The sequence below is a fragment of the Chelmon rostratus genome, chromosome 21 (genome assembly GCF_017976325.1).
Source record: "Chelmon rostratus isolate fCheRos1 chromosome 21, fCheRos1.pri, whole genome shotgun sequence".
NCBI classification, from domain to species: Eukaryota; Metazoa; Chordata; class Actinopteri; order Chaetodontiformes; family Chaetodontidae; genus Chelmon; species Chelmon rostratus.
This window is the reverse complement of record NC_055678.1, coordinates 20,231,448-20,256,214: the sequence shown is the minus strand read 5'-3', so window position 1 is coordinate 20,256,214 and position 24,767 is coordinate 20,231,448. Positions and strand designations below refer to the sequence as shown.

The 24,767-nt window shown below is 44.5% G+C and overlaps 1 protein-coding gene across 3 annotated transcripts; it reads right to left on the bottom strand.

The window, feature by feature from the left end:
* Positions 1-507: 507 nt before the first annotated feature.
* On the bottom strand, positions 508-23,692 carry mrtfba (myocardin related transcription factor Ba). Of its 3 annotated transcripts, none has more exons than XM_041962603.1 (17): positions 23,562-23,692; positions 18,491-18,578; positions 15,637-15,885; positions 11,372-11,437; positions 11,138-11,193; positions 10,903-10,978; positions 10,552-10,713; positions 10,165-10,340; positions 9,395-9,508; positions 9,055-9,302; positions 8,335-8,500; positions 7,101-8,141; positions 6,809-6,931; positions 6,103-6,252; positions 5,820-5,939; positions 5,541-5,601; positions 508-5,250 (listed from the first exon to the last, which is right to left on the bottom strand). In XM_041962603.1, the coding sequence occupies exons 3-17, from the start codon at positions 15,797-15,799 to the stop codon at positions 4,736-4,738; spliced, it is 3,237 nt and encodes a 1,078-aa protein (XP_041818537.1). In that variant the 5' UTR covers positions 15,800-15,885; positions 18,491-18,578; positions 23,562-23,692; the 3' UTR covers positions 508-4,735. The 3 variants fall into 3 exon arrangements, with proteins under 3 accessions (XP_041818537.1, XP_041818535.1, XP_041818536.1); XM_041962601.1 differs by having other exon boundaries at positions 509-5,250; positions 5,820-5,954; XM_041962602.1 differs by lacking the exon at positions 18,491-18,578 and having other exon boundaries at positions 509-5,250; positions 5,820-5,954; positions 23,562-23,661.
* Between the last annotated feature and the right edge of the window lie 1,075 nt (positions 23,693-24,767).

Here is a 24,767-nt window from a genome sequence, read left to right as displayed (position 1 = left end):
ATATATATATATGTATAAATGCATATACACACAGCATTGTGTTTTAAGTGTTTTACAGTCAGCATTAAAGAAACTAGCTGTTGTGATGCAAATATTGAACTTTGACCTCACACATCACTTGTCAGATCCCTGATCTCTTTGCTTCTTCAGGTGTGTCGCAGGCTGCTGTTTAATCCCTTTCTTCATGGACCGTCTGAGGGACGTCCACCACCAGTGTCCCCAGTGCCAGACACACATACACACCTACCAGCCGTTTTGACATGGAGGTTGCTATAGTAATGGCCCTGGTGTGATTTGTTCAGGACAATCCAGTTTCTGAACTTGATGGACAACTTCCTGTGGTCTTGGAGGTGTTCAGGACTCGGCTGTCTTTATTTTTTTCATTAAGGAACGCAGCAAGCAAACACTGCCATTCAGATACGAGGCTGCGCCAAACAAACTGATCCCTAAAAGAAAACGTGTCACGGCCTCTTTACATATACAGCATCATGTTTATTGACCTTTGTGACCAGTTTCCTTGGTATAAGGGGAATATATTTGTGAACATCCATTATCTGACGGGAAAATGGAAATGCATCGCTGAGCACATGCAAACATGGTGTTATAACCTGACAGGTGTGACAAAGAACTGTTAACTGTAAACTTCCAACCACAACATCATTTAAATGTAGTAGCTTCCTTCATTCTTCTGTTTCTGTACTTGAACTGGCATTTGAAATGCAACATCACTTCTGTCCGTGTTCTGCTTATTCTGTAATTAATATCTGCAAAAGCGTTCACAGTACACCAAATTTTATTGACACATAAAGGCATACAGCACTTATATACATCTTTTTGAGTATTTACAAAATAGAGAACCAATGGATGTTACACATGTATAAAAATATGCATTACATCTATATAAATATGTACACAATGTGCAAAACATATGGCATACAAACAACAAGAGGCATGGCGTGGGTGGTGGAGATAGATAGGAGACTCGGCTACAATGAAGGATGTAAATCAACTGATGAAGATGGAGAAACTCTGTCCCTCATCTGTGCTGCCGCTAATGTCCCCAAAATACATGCATCTTGTACAGAGCTCTGTTCCAAAGTTTAGCTCCTCCACCGAAAAATGTACAACGCTAACATGATGATAAATGGCGCAGGTGAACTGAGGACAAGCGGGAAGGCTGAAGTCAACATGGGGAGCCTGAGCCTACACCTGCCAACTCCAAATGTGAGAGTAAAGAAGCCGACAGGAACCTTTACGGGTTCTTCAGACTGACGGTGCTTCCACAAACGTTTTTTTTTTTAAACAAAGCCCCACTTAACCACTCAGATAGAAGTGCTTTTGAACTTTTAAACGGTATTACTCTGTAGTAAAAGTTCTTACATTAATAAATCAAGGCAGGATCGGACATACAGTATATCAAGGGAACGCAGCCATTATTGCTTTTAGCTGTCCCTGTCTGGCCAGTCAGCGACCACAATTGCCGAATGGTTAAGTGGTGTCATATTGAGTGTAAATCACATACATGTGTAGCTTTACTGCAGCCAAGAGGTTTGTGTACGTCTGATATGAAAAATAAAATGAAGACAACTCTGCAAACCAAAAATATACACACAAAATCTTCTTTTACAGATTTTACAGAAACATGAAAACAAGATTAAATGTTTTTTTCTTTCACTTTTCACCCTAAAAAAAGCGATAAATACAAAAACGTGACAACAGTAACAAAATGTGACAATATGTTCCACTGCCTTTTTGGCCAAAAAAAAAAAAAAGAAAGAAAAATCTCAAATTTGATAGTCGTACAGCTAACAGACAGAAGAAAAAACACTATAAACTCGTCATCTCTTCTAGGATACGCATGAATCAACTAGTGATTCCTTCTGTTCATCCTGTCTAGGGTTTAACACTTGCAGCAATGTGGAGAAAAAAAACAGAAACACAACTAAACTTGCAAGCAGGTATACCGGCTTCAACAGGTGGTTTACTAGCGTTTGATTGTAGAAAAAATAATTAAAAAACAAAAAAAGCCCAGGGGCAGGTCTGTGCAGTATTGAGCAACACTTTCAGGTGGTCAAACATTTTGGATTTGGGCACATCCATGTCTTGGCATGATATGATGACAACGCATAAGTGCAGCAGTCAAAGCATCACACTTTTTTGACAAGACAGCGTTGGCATGAAGGGCTCTCGATCAGTTTGCTCAGCTCACCGCAGTATGATGTGAACAGCAAATCAGTATTATACAGGAAGAAAACCCATTTATTGAAAATGCAAAAACCAGCCCCATTTAAATTTTCTTTCCTGCTAGAAATGACCCTGATGTTCCAACAGTTGCCACTGAAAATGTGCCGAGAAGCCACAACAGAGGAGCGGCGACGCCCTCTAGTGCCCATGGACGTAATGACAGAATAAAGTGATTAAAATGATCTGCAGAAGTCATTTCACTGGACAGGAATTTTTAAAAATGACAATTAAAAAAAGCATTCTTATTTCAAAGTGCCATACAGTATCAATCCCAAGAAATATTTAAACCGATATACTAAATCAGCAACTCAATATTTAGGTTGGAAAGGGAACACTGAGTGGGATGCAATCCTTAAAAAATAAACATCTAGAATTTATGACGGCTTTAAAAGTAGATAAGCCCTCTTGACCCACACCCCACTGTGTGTCACACCTCAAAAAGGTGTCTGTGCGTTTTTGACCGTAGGACACCAACTGTAAAACACAGATAAAAAAGGTAAACAGTCATCAGAAGCCTTTTAAAGAGTAAAGTTTGGAATACGTCTACTGGATAGCAAATGATTTGATTTGTAGATGGGCGTGGGCGACGGCTGAGAAAGAGCTCGAAACAGGCCGAGACTAAACACGAGTACAATCATGCACACAGAGACAGGGGTGTACATGCAAAAGACAGGTAACACACACACACACACACACACACACACACACACACACACACAGAGAGAAATCAACACGCTTTCTCGCTTCTCTCGCACACCCGGTCGGCCAGGAAACCAACTTTGTCCGCAGGCAACAGCTGATGCATCACAAGTCAGACTATTTCACCAACCAGGTATGTGATGGTTGGTCACTCCAGACATACAAGGGCTGTTAAAGCGGACTAACTTATCAGCTACAGGCAATTGTTGACTAGCACATTTCTTAGCTAGTAATGCAGTCATTTCCCACCTTGACACACACACACACACACACACACACACAAAGTGCAGGGATACTGTAGGACAGCTAGATATAAAGCTCATCTTCTCAAAGACAACTTTATTCTTTGATATAACTTGCACCGTTCACACCTATTATGTGTGTGCGGGTGTCATAAACTGATATTTGTTCCCTTTTCCGCTGTTTTATGTCAGTTTGCTATCAGAAGGAAAAAAGCTGCCGACTTTGAGTGAGTTAAGTCCCATTTTTCAACCTTTTCAAAACTACATTCAAAATAAGATACTTGGACAGCAGCTGCACAGTATCTCTGGAGCGATACTTCTGCTGACCACAGCCGTATTGATCACTTCGTATTAACAATCACCTTAGAAGCGCAAAGTTCACATTTCCTTGTTCTGAGGTGAATGAGGCGTGCCGTCGGACCGCTCCGCCTCTTTAGTGCATAGCTCTCACATAGATGGAGGAGCTTGCTCCTCTCGTCGTCCGACTGAAGTCGAGTCTTTGTTCTTTAGTTGTTGGTTCATCAGCTTGATCGGAGGGGCTGTGCCAGGTCAGAGGAGAACAGTCATGTGTGACACAACGAATCAGACTAGTCAGCAGACGTGTCATCTACAGTATGTGGCAGGCTGGACCAGTGTGAACGGAGGCTCGGCCTCCTCTCAGCTGGGGATCCCTTTAAAACCTGGCTCGGTGACTGATGGAGCACATCTGGCTTCCAGTTGTAAAGGGAAGAAACAGATATGACAACTCCTAAAAGTGCTTAGACTGGTTTAGTCTAAGTTTTCCCAGGTGAACTGCTCAGGATCTGAGGCTGTACTGGCCAGGCCAAGCCTCAAATGCATTCTTATCGAGAATTAATGTTTTAATTACAGCTAGATTACATGTGTAGTCTGTGAACTGACAGTCCCTGTGTTGTAATGGCCAGCCTTTATAACATAGTATGGCACAGTATGCTTCAGTGGAACAAAGGTCTTCCCATCAGACCACCTCCAGAAGGATTTGAGTTACTGTGCGCACACAGTAAAACAGACCCAGAGTTCACTGAAAGCCAACCAGCCAATCGTCCAGTACAAACAATCAACCATCGATACTGTTCAGGCTCTCTGTCATTAGCGTGGTTTGAAGAGTATTTACAAACAGTCTGTAATACCAGTATTCACTTGGCTCTGTCTCCTCGTCTCTGTAAGCGATCATTAAAATCATGAGATCATACACTGAAAAAGTCCACTCTGTTTAAAATCCTAATCACTAATAGTAAAAGTGACCACGATCACCTTAGTGATGACGTTATTCTGGCTGTGCAGCCTCCTTTAAAGCTGTGCAAACTCCTGCTTGTAGTTCAACTTGAATCAGTGCACTGCCTGTACAGCGTCTCTTCCTGTAGTATAGTGGGAATATTACAGATGGTATGGATGTAGAGGTAAGAGTGACTTTCCTCACTTAAAATGTTGTGGTTCCTTCATCTTCTCTTCATCCATCCATCCATCTCTCGCTCCTGACTCAGCTGCTCTGCTCTCCTTAACGTGACCTTTTTCTTTCATCCATGCCCCCATCAGTCCCAGTGCAGCTGGAGGTCATGTGAATCCAGGAAGTCCGCAGGGATCCCCAGTGGGGTGAGTGCCCCAGCGGGGCCTGGTGGCATGGTGAGGTCCAGCCACTCCATATTGTCCAGGCCTGGGTCGGACAGGCCCATGTTCAGCGAGGAGGGGGGTGAGGAGGAATCACAGAAAGACAGGTCTGATGTGTCCATGGGTGAGTAGGGTTGCTGGTCCATCAGCTGGGCCTGCAGCTCCTCCATCAGGCCCCGCGTGCGGGGGTCTGACGCAGGCGGCGTGTCGGCCAGTGTGCCCTCCAGAAAGGCCTCCAGCTGATTGTCTGTGGCCAGCGAGGAGAGGCTGGGCAGGCTTTGACCAATGATGGGGCTCAGGGTGGATGGAGGGGCCACCTGGATCTGTGGAGGCGGCCTGGAGACAGCGGTGGCAACCGGCAGGGTGGTGATGTTCGCTGTGACTGGGAGGGTCTTAGTGAGAGACAACGAAGGGTCCTGCTGGATAAATGGAGTGATTTCTGGAAAGGGGATTTGGGGGGGATGGGGGTTTAAAAACCTGGATTATTATCAGTGAAGACCCCATTCATCCATGACTTTAGTAGGTCAATCCATGTATTACTTACTGATCCATTACTTATGTTGTACTATTTCAAACATAATCAGTCCAATTCTGTTAAATAAGATATAACGTCACCAAGTTGAAAATGCTGCTGCCTCCACAGCCGTTTTCTTAACGTTATCCTGAGACTACAATGTTTTAGACTTGCTCATGCCAAACACAATGTGTGCAGTCAGAGTTCCTCCTCACCTCCACTCTCGATGAGAATGTCGAACAAGTCATCCATTTGCTGGCTTGTTGCTGTGGGAACCTGAAAGGACATTGAACGAGGTTGAGAGACTCGAAGCTGGTTCACCAAAAGTGAAACAATTCCTCAAGGCTGGACAACTAAAAATAGACTCGTACGTTTTCATGCTTTTTGGTATTCTGAAGGAAACAGCGGCAGAGAGCTGCTGGAGGAGCGTACGGCATGATGTGAGTGGTGCCTGCTGGTGTGTGTGTTTGAGCTGTGGCTGGTGTGTATCTAACCTGTGAAACATTGTTGATGTGCACGTTGCGGCTCTGTTTGATGGCCTCCTCGTAGCGGGGAGGCTCTCTTGCCTTGGGAGGCTGGGTAACAAGGGAGGTGGGCTGAAGGATGAAGGCAGGCTGAGGAGAAGAAGACTGGAAGGATGAGACAGAGGTGGAGAAAATACAGGCAGAATTAAGAACACTGTGTGTGAAGCAAACACTAAACAAGGCAAAACTGTTCAAATGAAGACTGCACAAAACCAAAGCCCCTTCCCCTCCAGTAATAACTCAGCACTGATACCTTATTGAGGGGTCCGTTGGAGATGTGGTGGTTGGGTGAAGCCCGTGGAGAGACCCTGCTCTCTGGAGAGCTTCTCAGGAAACACTGAGGATTCATCTCAGGTCTAGTCTGGTTCTCCAAACCAGCGGTGTTATTGGACATAGTCAGAGTCTGTCGAGACACAAGACAGCCTCACGTCAGTCCGTCATGTATCAAGGGACTGACATCATCATAACAGCGAAACAAGACAGATGTAAAAAGACGCAAAATTCCCCTCAAAAACCAAAAGAATTAAGTAAGAGGAAAAATGCCATACTTGTCATACATGTGGTAATCAGACAAAACCAAGTGCAGCTGTTGTTTTAAAGGAGGAATGTAAAGTACAGCAAACTGGGCATGTTTTACAAGCACACACTCTGTATGCAGCTCTCATATAGAGCGACCGGAGAGGGAAGAATAGAGTTTCATGAATTACACACAATTATCTTAATTAGCTTGTGGCACAGCTAACCGACTGTTTTGAATTTCGAGATCGATAATCAAAACAATCCACTAAAACAGCGACAGCAGAACTATGTTACCGTCATTACAAGAGTTTAGGATTGTTTTGTACACTTCAAGAACACACAGGACAGTGACAGACCAGCATTACTGCTTCAAACAAGGCAAACAGACACTGGAGAGCTATTTCTCACGGATATGAAATTCGTCATGAAGTGTGACTGACTTGTAGCAATCGATTGTGGTTGGCTAACTGCTGGGTGGGGGCCGTCTCCATCTTAGTGGTTTGCAGCTGAGGAACTGAGGCCTGGACCAGGCCTGGATTTGAGACTGTGGCCTGGAGAACAGGCTGAAATAAAAGGACAGAGTGTTAGAGCATCATTTTTTGCTCTCTGAGTCTACACATCCAGTTTTCTAACAGTCTGTAAAACTATGCTGAATATGTAACCTCCCTAAAGCAGGTGAACTCAGCTTGACAGCACAACACATGATGTGCGTCTACTTGATTGCAGTCTCACCTGCAGGCTGACAGTGGTGCTCGGCAGCTGGATTGCAGTGGCGTTGTTGGGTAGTGAGACTGGGAGGAGGATCTGAGTTCCGGCTTGGCCAGTCGTGGTCAGCAGAGTCTGAGGCTGACCCAGCACCTGGGACACTCCGCCTGTGTGGCTGATGAAGAACTGCTGCAGGCTGGGGGCTGCGGGTTGGGGCTGGGTCTGGAGCTTGGGACTTCTCCGTGACTGGGAGAGTAGCTGCGGGCTGGTGGACACCTGGGGCTGGGCTTGGGGCTGGATCTGGGTGATGAGCTGGGTTTGGGTCTGGAGCTGCAGCGGCTTGCCAGAGGAAACAGTCACATCTTCCAACTTGACCACCGTTGGCAGGGGGGAGAGAGCCTGGGAGCCCAGGATCGAGTTTGGGATTGTAGCTGCAGTGGATGAGCAGTTTGACAGGACTGCACCCTCCATTTTTACCACATTTGAGTTGAGGACAGTAGGAACAGGGTTCATGGCAGGTACAGAGGTGGCTTTGGGAGATACAGAGACAGGGTCCGTGGTGCTGGCCCTCTTCTCCACCTCCAGCTGCATCTTCAGTGCCTCCACCAGCCTCTGCTCCTGCTCTAGCTTCCTCATTAACTCTTCTATCTGCCGCTCCTTCTCGTGGAGCCTCCTGTCCTTTTCCTCTGGGACTTGGAACGACAGGAGAGGTGAGGACTGCAGACCTGCCCCGCCAGCGCTCCCCATTTGCGTTTCAGAAGGAGCCTCGGACATGCCTGAATCCTGCTGGGGGGCGGAGGGGTCAGTGGGAATGGGTGAGACCGGCGGTGTGGGGTTCATGCTCTCTGGAGCCACCTGCTGGACTGGGAGGACTATAGCAGGGGCGGTAGTGGTGCTGGTGACCTCCATGGGAATGGAGGAGAAGGAGGTAGTGGCAGGAGCAGGGACAGTGGAAGGAGCAGAGGTGCTGGGATTGTCCTGGAAAGGCCTCAGTCTTTCTATAAGGTCAGTCTTTGTTCCTGACACAGGGAGGCCACGTAACTTTAGCTCCAGTTTAAGCTCAGCCACCTAGACAAATATAAATATCATCATATCATCAATTGTGGCTTTTTTGTCAAGAGTTAAACATTTTTTTTTTTTTACCTTTTATCATAACTATCTCTTGAAGTCCTGGTGAGAACCTACTGTTTTAAAAAGGTGTAGCTGTATGTAGCTGTATGCTGTAGGTGGAGTGTAGGTGTACATGTGAGCTTCCAAATACCTTCATCTCCTCCAGATTGGCAGGCAAGACTCCTGGCTTGCGGTTCGAGAGCAAGTTGTTCGGGCGAGCCGGAGCCGGGCCGGGAGGTGGAGGTGCAGTGGGCAAAGACACCATGATGGAGGTCGGGAGGCTGCTGGTGTTGCTGCTCTGACCTTCTGCCACAGGTCTACAGAGAGAAAGAGACACAGAAAAAGAGGAAGAGGAGGTGGACAAAGGAGTATTATTGGAGAGATCATTGAAGAGAGAGAGAGAAAAGAGAAAGACAGGAAAGAGAGAGAGGAAATGTGTTTCCAATATGGACAGACCATCCACCCTGTACCCTGCGCCTCACACTAACAAAGCCAGTCAAGCAAACCACAGCACATTCGCACAGTTCAAAGGGAGCTCGGCCATGACGCCGCTGCGACGACATTCATGAAAACAGCAGCTGGAGAAACAACATCCTGTTAGTTATTAATATGATTAGACACAGAGTTGTTATTGGAAACTCGCTAATGGCCCTCTGGGTCTTTGAAAACAACAATATTTGGCTTGCTTTCAGGCGTTCTCAGATAAAGAGTTATGGAGGCAAGCCAAGCCAGTTTAGAGGAAAAAAAGACAGAACAAACAACAGTGGTGAAGGCCTGAAGAACAGAAATCCATACAATTATGTCTGTGATATACACAGAATCACGACAATTATCATTTTCTCTTATTAGTTTTAATGTTTCATAGACATACTTCAGCGGTGCTGGTAGTATGGTCTGGTAGTTGTAGTGCTGCTGTTGCTGGCTGATGATCTGCAGCTGCAGGAATAGCTGCTGCTGCTGCAGTAGTCGGGCGTAAGAGGAGTCCATGGGCGCCTCGCTGGCCTCTAGCTTCTGGTCTGGGGGAACGTACTGGTGGTACTTGAGCTTCTTCACCCTGGGCTTGGGCTCTTTGCCCTTCTTACTGCGGCTCTTCTCCGAGGGGGTCTTCTGCTGGCTTTGCTGTTGTGGGAGAACATGTGCTTTGTCCAGCGGCATTCAAAAATTACAGAAAGAGGTGAGATTGTATTCAGAGATGGAAAAAATTTTCTTACTTTTACCAGCGTTGGGCCTGGTTTGGAAGAAGCAGGGGGGCGGCTGGCAGGCAGCTCATTGGTAGAGATCACTTTTACAAAGTCTGTTGTTGCTTGTGTAGCAACTGGGAAGGCCTGAATAAACAAAACAAAAAAGACACGTATACAGTAATCCCTCGCTATATCGCGCTTCACTTATCGCGGCTTCGCGGATTTTTTTTACAGTGTTTTTTTTTTTACAGCGCTTTGAAGGTGACATGTCCGTTTATAAAAATCTTCTTGCTCAGAAAAAGAAAGAGTGCCGACAACTACCCATAACTATGTTCTTCTCTCGGGCAAAGACTCCTGCGCAGCCTTCAGTAGAAAAAGACGCTACAGCGCAGCGGAGTCAGGACGAAGAGGCACAGCTGGATGGACTGTGAAATACGCGAGTGACAATATTTCCTGTTTTGTATCATAGTTTTTGTTAAAAAAAAACGTTAATATTTGCATTTATTAAACGCTGTTTAGGCGTGAAAACAAGTTTTGGCGTTTTGTTTCATTCTATAGTACAATATTGCAGTGTAAAATAATAGTAAAAATGAAGATATATCTACTTCGCGGATTTCACTTATCGCGGGTTATTTTTGGAACGTAACCCCCGCGATAAACGAGGGATTACTGTAACTGCAAAGCAAACACTGAACTTCTTATAAACACTGTAAAGTCCATATTAGTGTTAAAATAACAAAAATCCAGAGCTTCTAGGGCAGGTGTACAGAAACAACAGGGTTACTAGTCCTGGGTCTGACCTGCAGTATGGCGTTAGGTGGTGCTGGTGGTGCTGGGGCTGGAGAGGGCGCCTCCGGCACTTTGCTCTCCACTGGAGAGGGGAGAGAGCTCTGAGACTCCTGGCTGGCCGGCTGCTCTGGGGAAAGGGCGTCGCTGCTGTCTTCATCCAGCACCTTGGGATAGTTCACTTGGCCCACTGAGAGACAACAGCCGAGTCCATTACTTAAACACTCACTTTTTTAAACTCTTTGCCAGTACTACACAACTTTTATCATCACTTCTCTCCGATTCCCAGCATGTTTGATCAAACAACAACCTCTTCCCAAGTCCATTAAGGCACAAATGCTCTTAAATCACTGGCTGGCTACTATGGCGACATTAGTTATCGTATCATCGCTGACTCTCACCAATGATGGCCTGTTTAAGGGTGGAATCCACCGGCAAAATGTTTTTCTCCACCAGCTCCATGGGGCCGGGTCTCTGAGCGATCTTCTCGTTCAGGTTGTCGGCCAGTCGGGCCCTCTTCAGTTTCATCTGGGTGGCCTGTAGTGAAGGTTCAGCTCCAGTCTCTGAGGAACGAGATAAATGTCACACATAGAGAATACATCATACTGTATTATGTCTGCCTGTAGATTTCTTGTTGCATAGGAAGGAATAGGAAGCCATATTCCCCTTAAAATGTTCAGTCTCTTTATTCCAAAGGGAATACTAGATGACGCAATAAGTGAACATAGTGAGAACAAGAGAAGTACTCGTACCTTGCAGGATGTGCATCCTGACCAGCTCTGCTCTCTCTGGACGACTGCGGATCTTGTGCTTGAGGAAATTCTCCGTCTAAAGACAAAGACGGACGCAGAGCAGTCAGTAAATCATCTAACACTTCATGTTCTGTTCTTCTCTGCTGCACTGAACAACACACAGGTCCCGGAGAGTGCATTTCCTCCGCTTCGTAAGTCCACATTTAGCACTTTATTTCCAAACTGGCTGCCTTACCCTGGCTCTCTCTAAGCTGCGAATCTGCCCGTGGAAAGCTGCCGGGCTCTTCAGAGCTGCAAACACACAACATTTTCATTTGCATAAGTTTACAGAAAAATTACGGAGATTAAAAAAATAGAGCAAACATGTTTATTGCGTCAGCTATCAGGGTCAGAGTTTGTTATCATACTCCCGCCCACACCACATTAGTCTTTCAGTGAATGATGGACAACTGGCATTGCTTATACTCACGTGGCATGATGCCCTGCTCCACCAGCTGCTCCCGGGTTCGCCTTTGCTGAAGCCTCAACTGCAGCACTGAAAACAATAAGTGAAACTACGTGTTATAAAATAAGAACGCAGGCATTTTGATTGTAATGTTAAAGCAGAAAAAAAGAGGAACAATATGTGAAGAAAAACACAAGGGAAAGCAGAAAGAGGAATGAACGGATGAGGTAGTATATAAAAATAAAAAGGGGAAGAAAATGAGATCTGACTGAGAAGGTAACAACACACTAACTTCTCCCCAACCCCCAATATATCACTCATATCCTGCACAGTAGTCATAAGGTTGACAACATACGTCATGCTATAGGAGCATTTTGCACTCAGGACTCCAGTTATCCAACCAGTTGACCACATCTGTATAAACACTGTTAACACACAGAAGTGTGTGGTGGTGTATATTCCTATGCTGGCACTGAAAGCCTGCAGCAGAGGAGGCTTTAGCTCCAGTCAGTCAGTCCTGCCTTTCTTGGATTTCTGTGTAACTTCACTCCTGAGTACAACTTCAGCCCTCAGTAGCTGTTTAAGGATGAATGAAACACCATCTGCTGTTTCATTCTGTCTCCCTACTAAGCCTAAAGTTAACCAGGGTGTGACACTTCCCGGCCCGTTACACATAGCACACACAGGCTTCAGCGTTTAGGCCTCTGCTATGCAAAAACAAAACAAAGGTAACAACAAGGCAATCATGAGACACAAAGTCGGACACTCGAGACCAAAATACAAAATATGAGTTCGTTATCATTTATCCCATGTCTTTATGTGCATCTGTTAAAATGATGGGTGGTAACTACCGCTAAACGATGTTACCCTTTTCCATACAAGTGTTAGCTTGGATTGACACATCAGACCAGCACAGCAGAGATTTGCATCTCCACAACAACAGCGTTGCCTGCTTGAAGGTGTGTTTTTAACTGATGATGCGCTTGTATTGAGTGGATGACTGAGGATGATGTTAAAAGCAGCGCCCTCTTTAGCACTGTTTGCTATTACACCGTGCAACAGTCATTGGTAGCCAGCTACTTATCATCATGAGGTTTAGGCAGTTGGTAGGATTTTGCTTGACATCTACTGCTTATTGTTAAAAAAACAGAAATGGGATGATTGAAACTGATGTCGCTAAATCGTCCCTGAATGAAGACAAAGCCCATCTGACATCACCACAACCAGCTTGGAGGTGGTCAGACCCGCTCTGAACCAACTCTGGAGATGGTCCATCTCTGGTGTGGCTCGACACGTTTAAACTGGTATTGGAAATGCAAATTAACCTGGCATGGTTTGAGTCGACGCAGCCGAGAGTGGCAATTCAAGAGCCCTTTAAGACAAGCTGGTAATAGCGTGAGCTCACAATCGGACAGTAACGACGGAGAGAGGAGTGCTCACCTGCTCTGACCCCAGTGCAGCAGAGTCTCTCGACCTGCATACAGGCCATGGTTTTACAATAAGACTCCTGGCCTGGAGAGTAGTCCAAAACAACTGAGGAATTAAGGCATTTGATCATACGGTGACAGTCATATCCTGTCAGCCGCAGCGCAACATGAACAACCGAAAGATATGAATCCACAGTGATGTGGCGCTCCTAAGAATTACAAAGAAGCAACACTGGGCCAGTCCTCTTATTCCTCTACCCCTCCCTGACTGTTTTTTTTTTTCAGTGCCACAACCCCCTCCTCCGCCTTTCTCTTACATCCCTCTCTCACTCTGTCAGTTTGGGATGGGTCATTTGCTGGCTGTGGGCCATCCCAACACAGCCTGATGTGGAGGACTATGCCGGTTCCTTGTAACTGCTGAAGAGCAGTCGAGAGTCTGAGTCAGGAGTGACTAAGGAGGAAGGACAATAACAGCTGCAACTTCAAGCTGAAATAATGAGCTTGAGGCTACAACACAAGTGTCACAAGGAAATGTCACATTAACTAGGAGGCGATGTAGGTTTGCACAGATGAAACACTGACCATGAGTAAAGACACCAACAGGAAACAGCTGGCCTCACCAACTTCACATCTTTTGTCTCTCTCATCTCTTTGATGGCCATTCATTATTGTCACTGGTATAATGAGGTGACAACAGAGTGCAACTCTTTCCCCCAGGGTAAGACCACTGGATGCATCACCTCAGTGCAAAGCCGTCATCCATCAAACTGTCAAAACAAGTGCTTTGGGAATACTGCTGCTTTCATTTCAACTTGAGTTGTGAAACATTTACAGAAATCTGCTCTGGATCCTGTTTATAGAGATGTTTTGCAGGGGCTTGTTGGAAAGTGGTTATATTTGCCTGAAAGAAAGGAACAGTTCGCAACTCCACTCAGTCAACAGATGGAGAAGGGTATGCAGTGAGGATGTTTGTTTAAGGTGATAAGAGTATCTAGATTTCCAGTCAGTGACTTTGTCCTGAATTCCTCCGGGAAACACTGCTCAGCCTGACAAACACATGTTGACCTGTGACCTAAGCAGACTGAGGAGAGAGGTGGATGACATGACTCAGCTGTTTATGCACACAGAGACAGTGAGCTAATTAGTGAGCTTCAGAGGTGCTGGTAGGTGGATTCTGTTACCTTTGGACAGATGCAGGTGAAGCATTTCCCCTTGTCTATATGCTAAATTCTAAGACTGCTTAAATCTCAATAACCTAACTAGTTTCACATCATGGGCTACCTCTGACGAGCCAGGCTCTCATTCCCCGTCACAACAAACTCACTGCCCTGAGTCTTGACGTCCCCCTCTGCTGACAGAGCAGCACTCCTGCTCCACGCAGCTGAACTGGTCTTTGACACCCAGACCTGTCATGATGGTAGACAGATTAACACCTGCACGTTAAAACCAATATGAGAGAGAGGACTCTGTGGTTGGCAGAGTGCTGGGGATGGCTCAGACGGTGGAAAGTATGAGGTGTGTGTTCTCACTGGAGAGGAAATGACAAAAGCCAAGATGATGAGTGGGTGCTACTACTGTTGACATTCCACAAAACTTTTTCCACCGTCAGGACATTTTACTGCGCTCTCCTGCAGCAGCAGCAGCAGCAGACATGCACAACGGCACGAAGTCCATTTATCCAGACCATGTTTAATCCAGCCTGGAACAGCTCTGGCTAACACCCTGCGTTTGTTGACTGTATCTAACAAATTAGCTTTTTCGAAGCATGGTAATCAATATTGCAGTGATTGCACTGGACTGATCTCCCTACATCATCTAAGCCATGATTAGAAACTGGCAAAGACAGCAGTGAATCTAACCCACTCCTAAAGTCTGGTAATCATGTACCCATCCATCAGTGTCTGAGTCAGTCCCATGTGGCTGCCAAAATAACACCAGCATCGTGAGGGTGATGAGAAGCTAACATGCCGGCTGGCTAGCACGGTGAGGATAATTTCCTTGTGCACTGCACAAAAGAAAAGGAAGTTTCAGGGGTTGAGGATTCACTTTTATAGCACAGTTTGAACATATTAGTTGATTTGGGGAGTATGTACCTGTGTGCCTGTGTACATGCATTAATGATCAGTGTGAAGGCCATCTTCTGTGTGAGGGGTATTTAAGGCTACACAGGACTGCCATACAAACTACCATGCTGGAGGGGACGCAACAAAGTTACATTTGAGTGTATTTAGGGAGACAGTTGTTAGACACTTTTAACCATATATGTGCAATTGTGCATGAGACCCAGGCCCAGTTCACACCATGTCTAATTAATTCGTTTTCTTCCATTACCCACTCAAGTCCTTTCTATTATTGCTTTTCAGATGTTTGGCTTGATTTTGAACAATGTTTCTTTAAGTTAGTTTACTGTCACAGGAACATGATGGTGCAGCACTTTCTTTGATATCAGAGGGGTTTTGATGACCATAACTCAGAAAATCAACCATAGAATTTTGTGCCGGGTGGTCATTCAGATGATTCAGCAGCAGAATTACAGCACGAGTGTGAAGATGTTGACAGCAGAACAGTGGACAGCTACCACAGCATTCTGCAATACGTAGATTTTAAACAATATATTTGACTTGATACTGAATCAAATGTTCTAACAAAAATCAAAAGTACAATGTATTTTTTTTAATTTATGACAAATCAAGAATAACCTATTTTTAAATCTCCTCACTGTTTTCCCTGTCTGTTTACAGTGTTACTCAATCACCCTGCAGGAGCGGCATCATGTGTTTTGCACAGAAAGAAGAAAAATCTTTTTCTTGTAACTTCTGTCCCGGCGTGCTGTGACAGTCCTGAGCAGCAGCACGTCCTTACCATTTTTGCGTTCATTGAGCGGAGGCAGACTCTGTGTGGGCTGCAGCGACAGCTCCTCCATCTCATGGGTCACCGCCTCGCTCTGGGGACTGGGCAACAGCAGACTCACCATCCCACAGTCCCCCTCTGCTCCTAGCTGCCCCTGAGAGGCCTGGGGCTCCATCCTGCCTCGGGAGGTGACTGGGGAGGGTCCCAGGCAAGCGACGGGGGGTATGTGCTACCGTCCCTTTGGTTACGTCTCACTGCTACCTGTGTGGATACAATAAACAAGAGGAGAGGATGAGGATGAGGAGTTAGAGGGAAAGAAAGAGGGATACATCACTTAAGGATATTTTGTGGGTTCCTCATGAACATCAGTAATTCAGAATAATAATCATCATCCTGTTGGTATGACTACTTCACCCAACTGGTGAAATGCTAAGGGTGGCATTTCATTTCAGCCATCTGGAACAGTTCAGTCACAGCCCAAATTATTCATTAAACGAGCCGGGTTGGCTATTCATACTGAATAATCACTTCAAACCGCTGCTCATGAGAAACAACGCCAGCTTGTGCATGAATGTTCTCACTGTTCAGACAGGCTTCATAATCTGGAATATGACGTCGCTGTGGTGGTTTCAAACAGAGGGAGCGGAAACATTTCGGGGAGCAAAACAAACAGTTTAGTATCCATGGCTTCTCAACAGTCTCTTAACCGGCAGACGACAGACTGCTCAGTGTGTATGCTATTTATCGTTCTCCAGCAGCACCCACATCGATCCATTCCAGGACCTAAGCACTCTTTACTAACCGTCCTGATGTGTTGCTTTTGGCGGAGAACCGCTGTGTTCCTATGGCTGCTTTTATTTCTCCCTGCAGGCCCTTAAATTGCCAAATGCATTAGACAGCCCAGGGAGACTGTGAATGATAACATGTCTGAGTGTTGTCCATGCTGATGCCATGTCACCTATCCAAGCACAACAAAAACCCAATGTTTCATCGTCTTTTGTCCTGCTATTAAAAGATTGTATCGTGAACTATTCAGGATGTTCTGTCCATCAGTGAAAGTAAAACACAATTCACAAACACATACACTGATTTTCTGCTGTTTGTGCCATGTGTAAAGCTCTTCTTTTTCTGCTCTACCAGATGTTTTGTTCCTTCACATCCAAAAAGTGTTTCCTGCTGCAAGAAGACAGTGATCTCTGCAGTTTACAGCAGACGTGGTCTCCCCCAGAGACCAGTTTCAATATTCCTCTGGTAATAGAAATTGGGGATAAAAATTAAGATAAACTTTAAACAGTTAAATCTGAGTTTTCGCAACGCAAATGGTATTTTTTCCAAATATATTGAGCTTTTCTGCTTAAATAAATCAAAACAAACAGTAATAAATTCTAACTTTTTGAAAACTACATATAATTATTTCTCTCCGTGCATGCAAAATAAATGCCATACATATAGGAAATTATCAAAAACTTGTAATAAAAACAAATGTAATAGAAAGTTAAGAAATCACATAAAAGATTAGCTCCTTGTGACATCTTCAGTCAAAAAGGCACTGAATCGACACTTCATCATTACATTATTATTATGATTATCTTAATATCATCACAAAATTGTAATGCATGATAGATGCAGCTTCTGCTGATCATTTGAAAATTTGACCTGATGTTGATTTTGAGCTATACTTTTCTGCTCTTACAGTGGTAGCGGGGGAAAAAAAGAAAACCTTATAGTCATATGTATAATTTTCCTGATATATATATACACACATACACACACACACACACACACACACATATATAGCATCATTGCTGATTGCCTATGTGGCTGAGTCCAAGTCACTCTTGGGTTACAGTTTTAGCTCTGATGCCTTGGTCTTTGAGAGTTTCTGGTGTGTGCATGTGCTTCGTAGTAATGGCTACCTGCTATATTTGTGACATTTTGAGATTGTACATTCAGCCCCACTAATCAGATATCAAGCATTACCATGGGAGTCAATCCCAGTTCACTTGGCATTTACTGGCAATCTGAATTGGTGCCTGCTGAATCTGGCGACCACTGCAAAATTACCCCACTCTCTAAAACTTGGCTCCTAACCGGCAGCCACTTTCTGGCCCCTTAATGATGACTGAGTGCCACTAAAACACCATGCTACACAGCCTTGATGTTCCAACAGTTTAACCTCAGTGGTTTTCCATGACAGAAGTACCATAAGAGAGCTCCAGTCACAGCATCTATAGTGATTAACCAGCTTCTGCTCTGCAGCATTTAAGTACTTCCTATGGATTACAATCAAACTGTGCATCCGGTCCTGTGAGGCCTTTCCCTTTGAATTTTCTGGGCTGAGTTAAAGCTGTTAGAAAAGGGACTATACATGCATTAACTCGGGTCAAGTGCAATTCATCTCTCTCAGGCCGTCCTTCAGTGGGAGTCGGAGGTCGTTTGGCAAAAAGAGTTGGAACACAAACTACTGTGGAAAGATAAATAGCACTTAATTACCTTTCAAGTGTCTGCCCCTAAAAGCAGAACTAAAATACTTCGCTAAGTAATGTAGCTTTATATGATGCACATTTTAATTGGGATCAAACTCAAGGCACTCAATTTGGTGCTTAATTTGATGGCATAGAAGGATCCTTTAGTCACATTTACAGATCTTGAAAAGGAAGTTCAATTACTTTTACAAGCACTGTTTTACCAACTAAGTACAAAAACACAGAAGAAGACTGATGATGAAAAAAGAAATACAAATATATTTCAGAGTGCATCACAGCCTCCTATACCAGGTCAGATTTCTTCTCTGTGGCTTGCCTGTACAGTTGCTTGGTTGGTAACTTTATTGTAAAGTTAAACCAATATTAATATTCATTCATACCTGTAGTAGCAGAGGACAGCAAGGGAAAGAGGAAAGAGATGTCCGAGCTAGTTGCTGTCAAAAGTTGCTCTAAGCCATGGAGTCAAACCTGGTAGAAGACAGAAAGGAGCAAACATAAATATCACAAATGCATCAACCTACCAAAACTCACCAGAGATGATGGAGCAGGATTTAACTCTACCCTGCACGCTCAACAGATTGCAGTTAAATAGCATGTTCTGTCCGTTCTGCTTTTTACATTTGACTTTCAGTTTCTTAAGTGAGTTTCTGTAGGTGTCTGTCTCCGTCAGGCCATGTTAGCCATTGCTGGTCTCTCTTCCTGTGTTTATCCCAAAAACAGTAACAATGGTCAACGAAACTTAAAATTACATACAAGATAAAGATAAACATAAAAGTTCTACCATATTACAGAAAGCAAGATTCAAAAACAAACCATTGAAACAACGGCGTGTTCTTACACGGCTTTAGGGCAGAAACACTATATGAAAGCTACACATTTTAAAGGAAGACGAAGAATTATGAATTATGAGAAGCTAAACAATATGTCGCTTCCAACTTTAAATCCATCAAAAAATGGTAAATAAAATCACAGCATCGAACCAGACGCTGACAATGCTTGCACAGAAGTGTTTGATGATAAGCAGAGAACATAAGAGACGACGAGGACCACTTAAAGATGCCTGAATGAAACTAGCTGACACTCAGAGCACCATCAAGGCCTGAAAATGAATGTTCACAGGTTGCTAGGAAAACCTGCAGCGGTCTCTATGACAATGGGAGCGGAGACAATAGAAACTCTCTGTGCTGACGAGCGAGGAGCTGTAATGTAGCATCACACTGCAGTCTGAGGGAGAGGCTCTCAGAATAAGAATCAATCAGCTGCACACACGGAGGCGCTCAGGACTCCTCAGGAGGACTTAGAACACAAACTAGATTACCAGATTATATTTGCCAGTTATGTTTGTTTATGTAGCTTCCACCCTCACCACAGCATCATAAAAACTGTGACAAAAAACAACAAATGTTTGCTTCTTACGGTCAATTATTCTTGTAGACGTGTGGGGTTTTAATACAGAGATTTTTGGCTATGACTCCTGAAACTGTTTACTAGAACATTTTCACTTGTAATTCAGTATTTTCACCAGTATTACAAGTGTTGGGGGGATTGACGTGACTGCTGGCGGGTGTGTGGCATGGTATTACAGACAATACTGACATAAAAAAGCAGGAATTAAATGAAAAATAAGAGACAGGAGAAAGGAGAGAGAAAGGGGGTGACCGCAGGAGCTGGAGCACTACATGCTGTGTGTGTTTATGTGTGTGTGTGTGAGGAGGAGGAGGAGGAGGAGGGGGGGGGGACGGAGAGAAAGGAGGCTATGAAAGAGAGAAGAAGGAGCAAGCGACTGTCACGGCTGACGAGGCGTTGTGGGATAAACATCGGAGCTGCCCCGGCAGAATCAAAGAGCGGATCCAGATGGCAGGCGCTGCGTGTTGCTCTGCCCCGGACTGTTCTTTTAATGGCACGGGGCAACAAGTACCATGTGTTTCATCAAAGGGTAATGCAGACATACTGTACACACGAGTAAACACACTACTGGAGTCCCTGCTAAAGGTGGGATTAAAAGTAGAGGGTGAAAGAGGGATTGAGCAGCTGGTACTTTATTTTATGTTCAGTTGTGATAAGTATTACTTTCCCACACAAATTTCAACAATGAATGACCGGTCGAGACTATGAAAAAGTTTGGGTAGTCCACTGATACGTCACATGACCAGTCAGAGCAGTACTATGTTATTCTGCCACTGGGTGTTTTCAGTATTACAAAAACCTGGCACAGGTGATGTGCAGGGTCACTGCAGTGGCTCATGCTTGTCAATGATCAATGCAGCCACAGAGATATTAACAAACGTACCCATCCCTATCAGCACACAGCCTGCTGTCATGCTAAATGTGCTCCCAGCAATCTGTAATCTGGTCTGCTCAACATGTGTGAGTGAAGAAAGACACTCAACCGAAAGACCAAAAACACATTCTCGTTAAGAGACTTCTAAATGATGTATTCTACCAATGGGACACAAACACTGCCACTACACAGCAGACTTCAGTTTGATGGTGGTTTGAGGTTATTGTTGGTGGTTATCATGGAGCTCAGTGCAATGCTGGGGTGGATTCTATAATGAACTGAAGAGCTGGCTTTCATATCTGCATCACGAGAAGATCAGACTTCTGCTAGGTAATCCTTTCAGTCGACATTTTTGCAGTATGATGGCAGTACCTGGGTGTGTCTGTCCCCTGAAGCTGTTCTCTCTCTCTCATAACCTCATAATAAAGCCTTGACATACGCAGTGCAGGTTACTTCATGACATTCTAACGCAATCACCTTCCTGATCCTCTTAAAGCTGACAGGACTGAATGAAAAACGTGTGTGAAGAAAGGCTGCAAAACAATATTCAAATTCCCAATCATGTTTTCATTTTGCAGCCATTCAGAGGAAAAGGATTTTTTCCAAACACAGAGCTGTGTGTTCACAAACAGTAACAAACACTGAGGGGCCACCACTTCTGAGTGTATGCACACTGACGAGAAGAGGTCAGGGGTCAACTTTACTACAAATAGGCCTGGCTGTGAAGCCTTCAAGTGATGAAATACCCACAGGCACTAACACAGACAGGCACACATTCACTCAACTGACAGCATGAGATAACTGAAAACTGCAGCCTCTGACTAAGAGCTAATAAACCATGAACAGTCATGGAGGTCTGGTTTCTGTTAAAGGACGTAAACACACCACCGACACTTTGAAAAAAAGAACATAGGCCTATAGTGATGAAACACTAGCTCTGTTTCCATCAAAAATTTAAAAAAAAAAGCATCAATTGTGCAAAAAAGTGTCACATTCGCTTGAGGTGTTTTTCGTCTTTTTCAAAGAAGGAGTTAATGTGCTCAACAGAAGATGAAAACACGATTTCCAAGTTATTTCTGACCTACTTCGCATTTTCCTTTTTCTCAAAAGTTAGCTTCAAATTTGCTTGACAATTAGATGGAAAGGCGACTACTTAGTATGCAGAGTTAAAAACAAAAACAACCATCTAGAAATCTAAGCCTTTGTCTAAAACTAGATATTCTAAGCTCCGGATGACTGGGAATCTTCTTAAAAAGAAAGACCTGCTGATTCAAATCTCACAGAATGAAATCTCAAACAAACAGGAATGTTAAAAAACAGCATGATTATACAACATACTATCCTGTAGTTCAAGCGATGAACCTCACCGTGCCTAACAAGACTCAGCTTCTTATATTGTGTAATAAGGCTACACATCAAAAAAATCCTTGGTTCCTTAATATTGCTCTTATAACCTCGCCCCACATGCTATTAATTCTGTGATTATGTGAGAGATGCTGAACCAAGGTACAGTGCCAATACAAAACACACACGCAGCACGGGCGCACACACAAGAACAAGGCATGAGAGCCCCACTGTGCCAAAGGACAGTTTGAGTCTGCAGTTTTCTGGTCCTTAAATAGACCACGTCTCGTCCAACAAAAACGTCTTCTTTTATCCAGAGATAAGACAGAATGATGTCATCGGTGTGGCTCATTCACTAGAGTCGCCGCTCTGCTCTGTTCCCACAGACACACATGCGGTGTCGTTTCCTTCCTGGCTGCCTTTGTGGACTTTGTTGAAAAGATTGTCTGAAAACAGCACAAAAGAACTGGACCAACAAAAAAACAAGGTCTCAATGGCTGGAAGCCTAAAAACCATGGGAGTGTCACACCTAAGAAAAGAAGGGCCATTACTGCAGCTACACGGCCAAATTTCAACTGAGAGTGATCTCAGCAGTGGAGAATAATATAGGTTGGTTATGTAAAGAAGTCTCAGGTAAATGAAAGCCAGGGTGGCACTCTTCTCTGTGGGTAGATAACTCCAGCATGTCAGTACTGATAACTCCTGCAACTCAGTGGAGTCCGATTTCCTACAATTACTGTAAGGAGGAAGTCCAGTATGAGAACATTGAAGTCCAGTATGAGCACATTGTAAAATCAGCTTATATGTGGACAAAAATCAAGCACTATATGATACAACATTGCGACATTGAGTTTAATTTCCATTTAATTCGCTCCATGGAGAGACATGGAAGTCCCTGTCTGAGGAGATACGAGCAGACAGTCTGGCTGCCGTGTAATACTGCGCTGGGAGGCTGAAATAAGACAAACGCACAGGGAGATGTGGCTTACAGCCTTGGGATGATCACTTTTCCATCCAGCCATGTGCTTGGTGTTTAAGTTAACGCTAACAATTCGCACTTTTCAGTGACAGCCTCTGGCTGGATTAGGGCCGTCTCTGAAACCACCACATCCTGCCTGGATGACTCACACGGACCGCGACCTGTTTGGATTTGCTGCAGCACCACCTCACTTTCCTCGCTTCGATCCACTGGAAGGCAACGAGATAACATCATCGGGTTTGTGCACGCGAAAGGGGCCTCATCACACGGCGTGCGCGGTCACTATTACTTGAGGTAACAGGGCTGCCAACTCACAATGAAGCCTGCCCCACCATTCAAAGCGCCCTGGCTCAAGCGTAAACAGCTGAATAAAAAGCATTCAGTGTACGAACACCACACTCACAAACTGTAACTTGACAATCAGCTAGTTTATACAGTAAGAACACATTTTCTTATTTCCCTGGGGTAGTATGATTGGCAGACATGGCTGTCGGCTTCACCGCAGCTAGTGTTATCGCAGTGGTGGAGGCGGGTGGGTGTGGGATAAGCTAACGTTGGCCAGTTACTTCAAATCTGACAGGTGAGTGAGTTGCGGACAGTGGCAGTCATTAAAGACGCTGCAGCGCTTGTGTGGCCGTCATTCCCAAGACCAGAGAGCACATCACAACATAAGTTACTGTCAAATCGTTGGCCATGCTTAGCTGTGTAGTCTCACCAAGCCTCGTCTGCATATCACGGACGCTCCTCAACAACAACCTCCTCACAGTTTCGCTAGTTAGCTCGCTTTAGTTAGCGCAGGCTAACATGCTAAAAACAAGACAGCGCCGGTCCGGGTCTGCGGTCTTACCGAATTGTGAAGACTTGACAGCCGAATCTGGCCGAGCTCTGGTTCACAACGAGATATCCATTAATGTCAGCGGAGCTATCTCCTGTGTTTTGCTTCTTTCGTCCAGCTATGAGATTGAAGTTTATTTCGCGGAGTAAAATGGCTGCGACTGCTCTCTGTTCGGATGCAGAGTGACGTCATGACGCTGTGGGACAGGAACAGTTGGGGGAGTGGCGGAGGGATACGGATCGCCGACCTCTTCACTGGTCAGCGTTCTGAGCCACCGATGAGCCGCACAGAGTTCCTATGACACTACAGAACAACAGCAGCGCCGATATCTATTGAAACACTCCCAATGACTCATATCTGGGTTTTGTTCTCAGAGGTGTTGCGTAACTTGCTACAGTGAAGCTGGTGGTAATCCACAGTGAGGAGGAAACCAGCCATCCTCACTGATTCCCTCATTATGCCCAGCATTTCCCCGTTATTACAATTATATGTCCAAGCCAGAATGCTGCTGCTACTACTGTGCCCTGTTTTCTCTGTTAGATTTTACTTAACAAAGCAAAAGTACAAATCTACAGACAAAAGACAGATTATTTATGTTCTCCACTGACTGGCCATTTGCTGTCAGTGTTTCACACTGCTGGAGCACATCAGTAACTGATGACAAGGGCGACAGCATGCTCTGGAATAGATGACTTTAAAAAGTTTAAAAAGTAGGTGAAAAGTAATAAAAGTAGAGTTACTAAGTAGGTTTACTCAGTGATGAAGCACTGGTATTTTTGTAGCTCCCTCCAGCAAGAGTTCAAACTGTAGTGGATTAAAGTTATAAAGTGGAAAATACTTTTTACTGTGGTATTTTTAATGGGCAGCTGTACTTGTTGACATATTAGTTATTTGACTTTTTTGTGCAATTAAACACCTGGTTACATGTTACTGCAATATGTACTTCATATGTATTTCTTTAACTCGAGCTAGTTCAAGATTTCTTCAAACTTGTGCTGACTTCTGACAAGACACAATGTGTTTTATTCTCAAGAACCCTTACTTCCAGTTTGCATCCCCATGCCATCCATACACTTCACAGTACTGAAATAAAAAAATGAAATCTCATGATTATCTGGGAATTCAGGAATTCAGTAAAAAGTTTCCTAAATTGGACTAAAGGGTGTTTCTGTTTCTTAAGGACTGGAAGATTATTCATTATTCAATCATTTATCTTTT

Coding starts and splice junctions, on each gene's coding strand:
- mrtfba (XM_041962601.1), bottom strand. CDS start 15,799: ATGGAGCCCCAGGCCTCTCAGGGGCAGCTAGGAGCAGAGGGGGACTGT. Junction 11,194..11,371: donor GGAGCAGGGCATCATGCCAC/GTGAGTATAAGC, acceptor GTGTGTTTGCAG/CTCTGAAGAGCCCGGCAGCT. Junction 5,602..5,819: donor ACATCAACAATGTTTCACAG/GTTAGATACACA, acceptor ATGTCCTTTCAG/GTTCCCACAGCAACAAGCCA.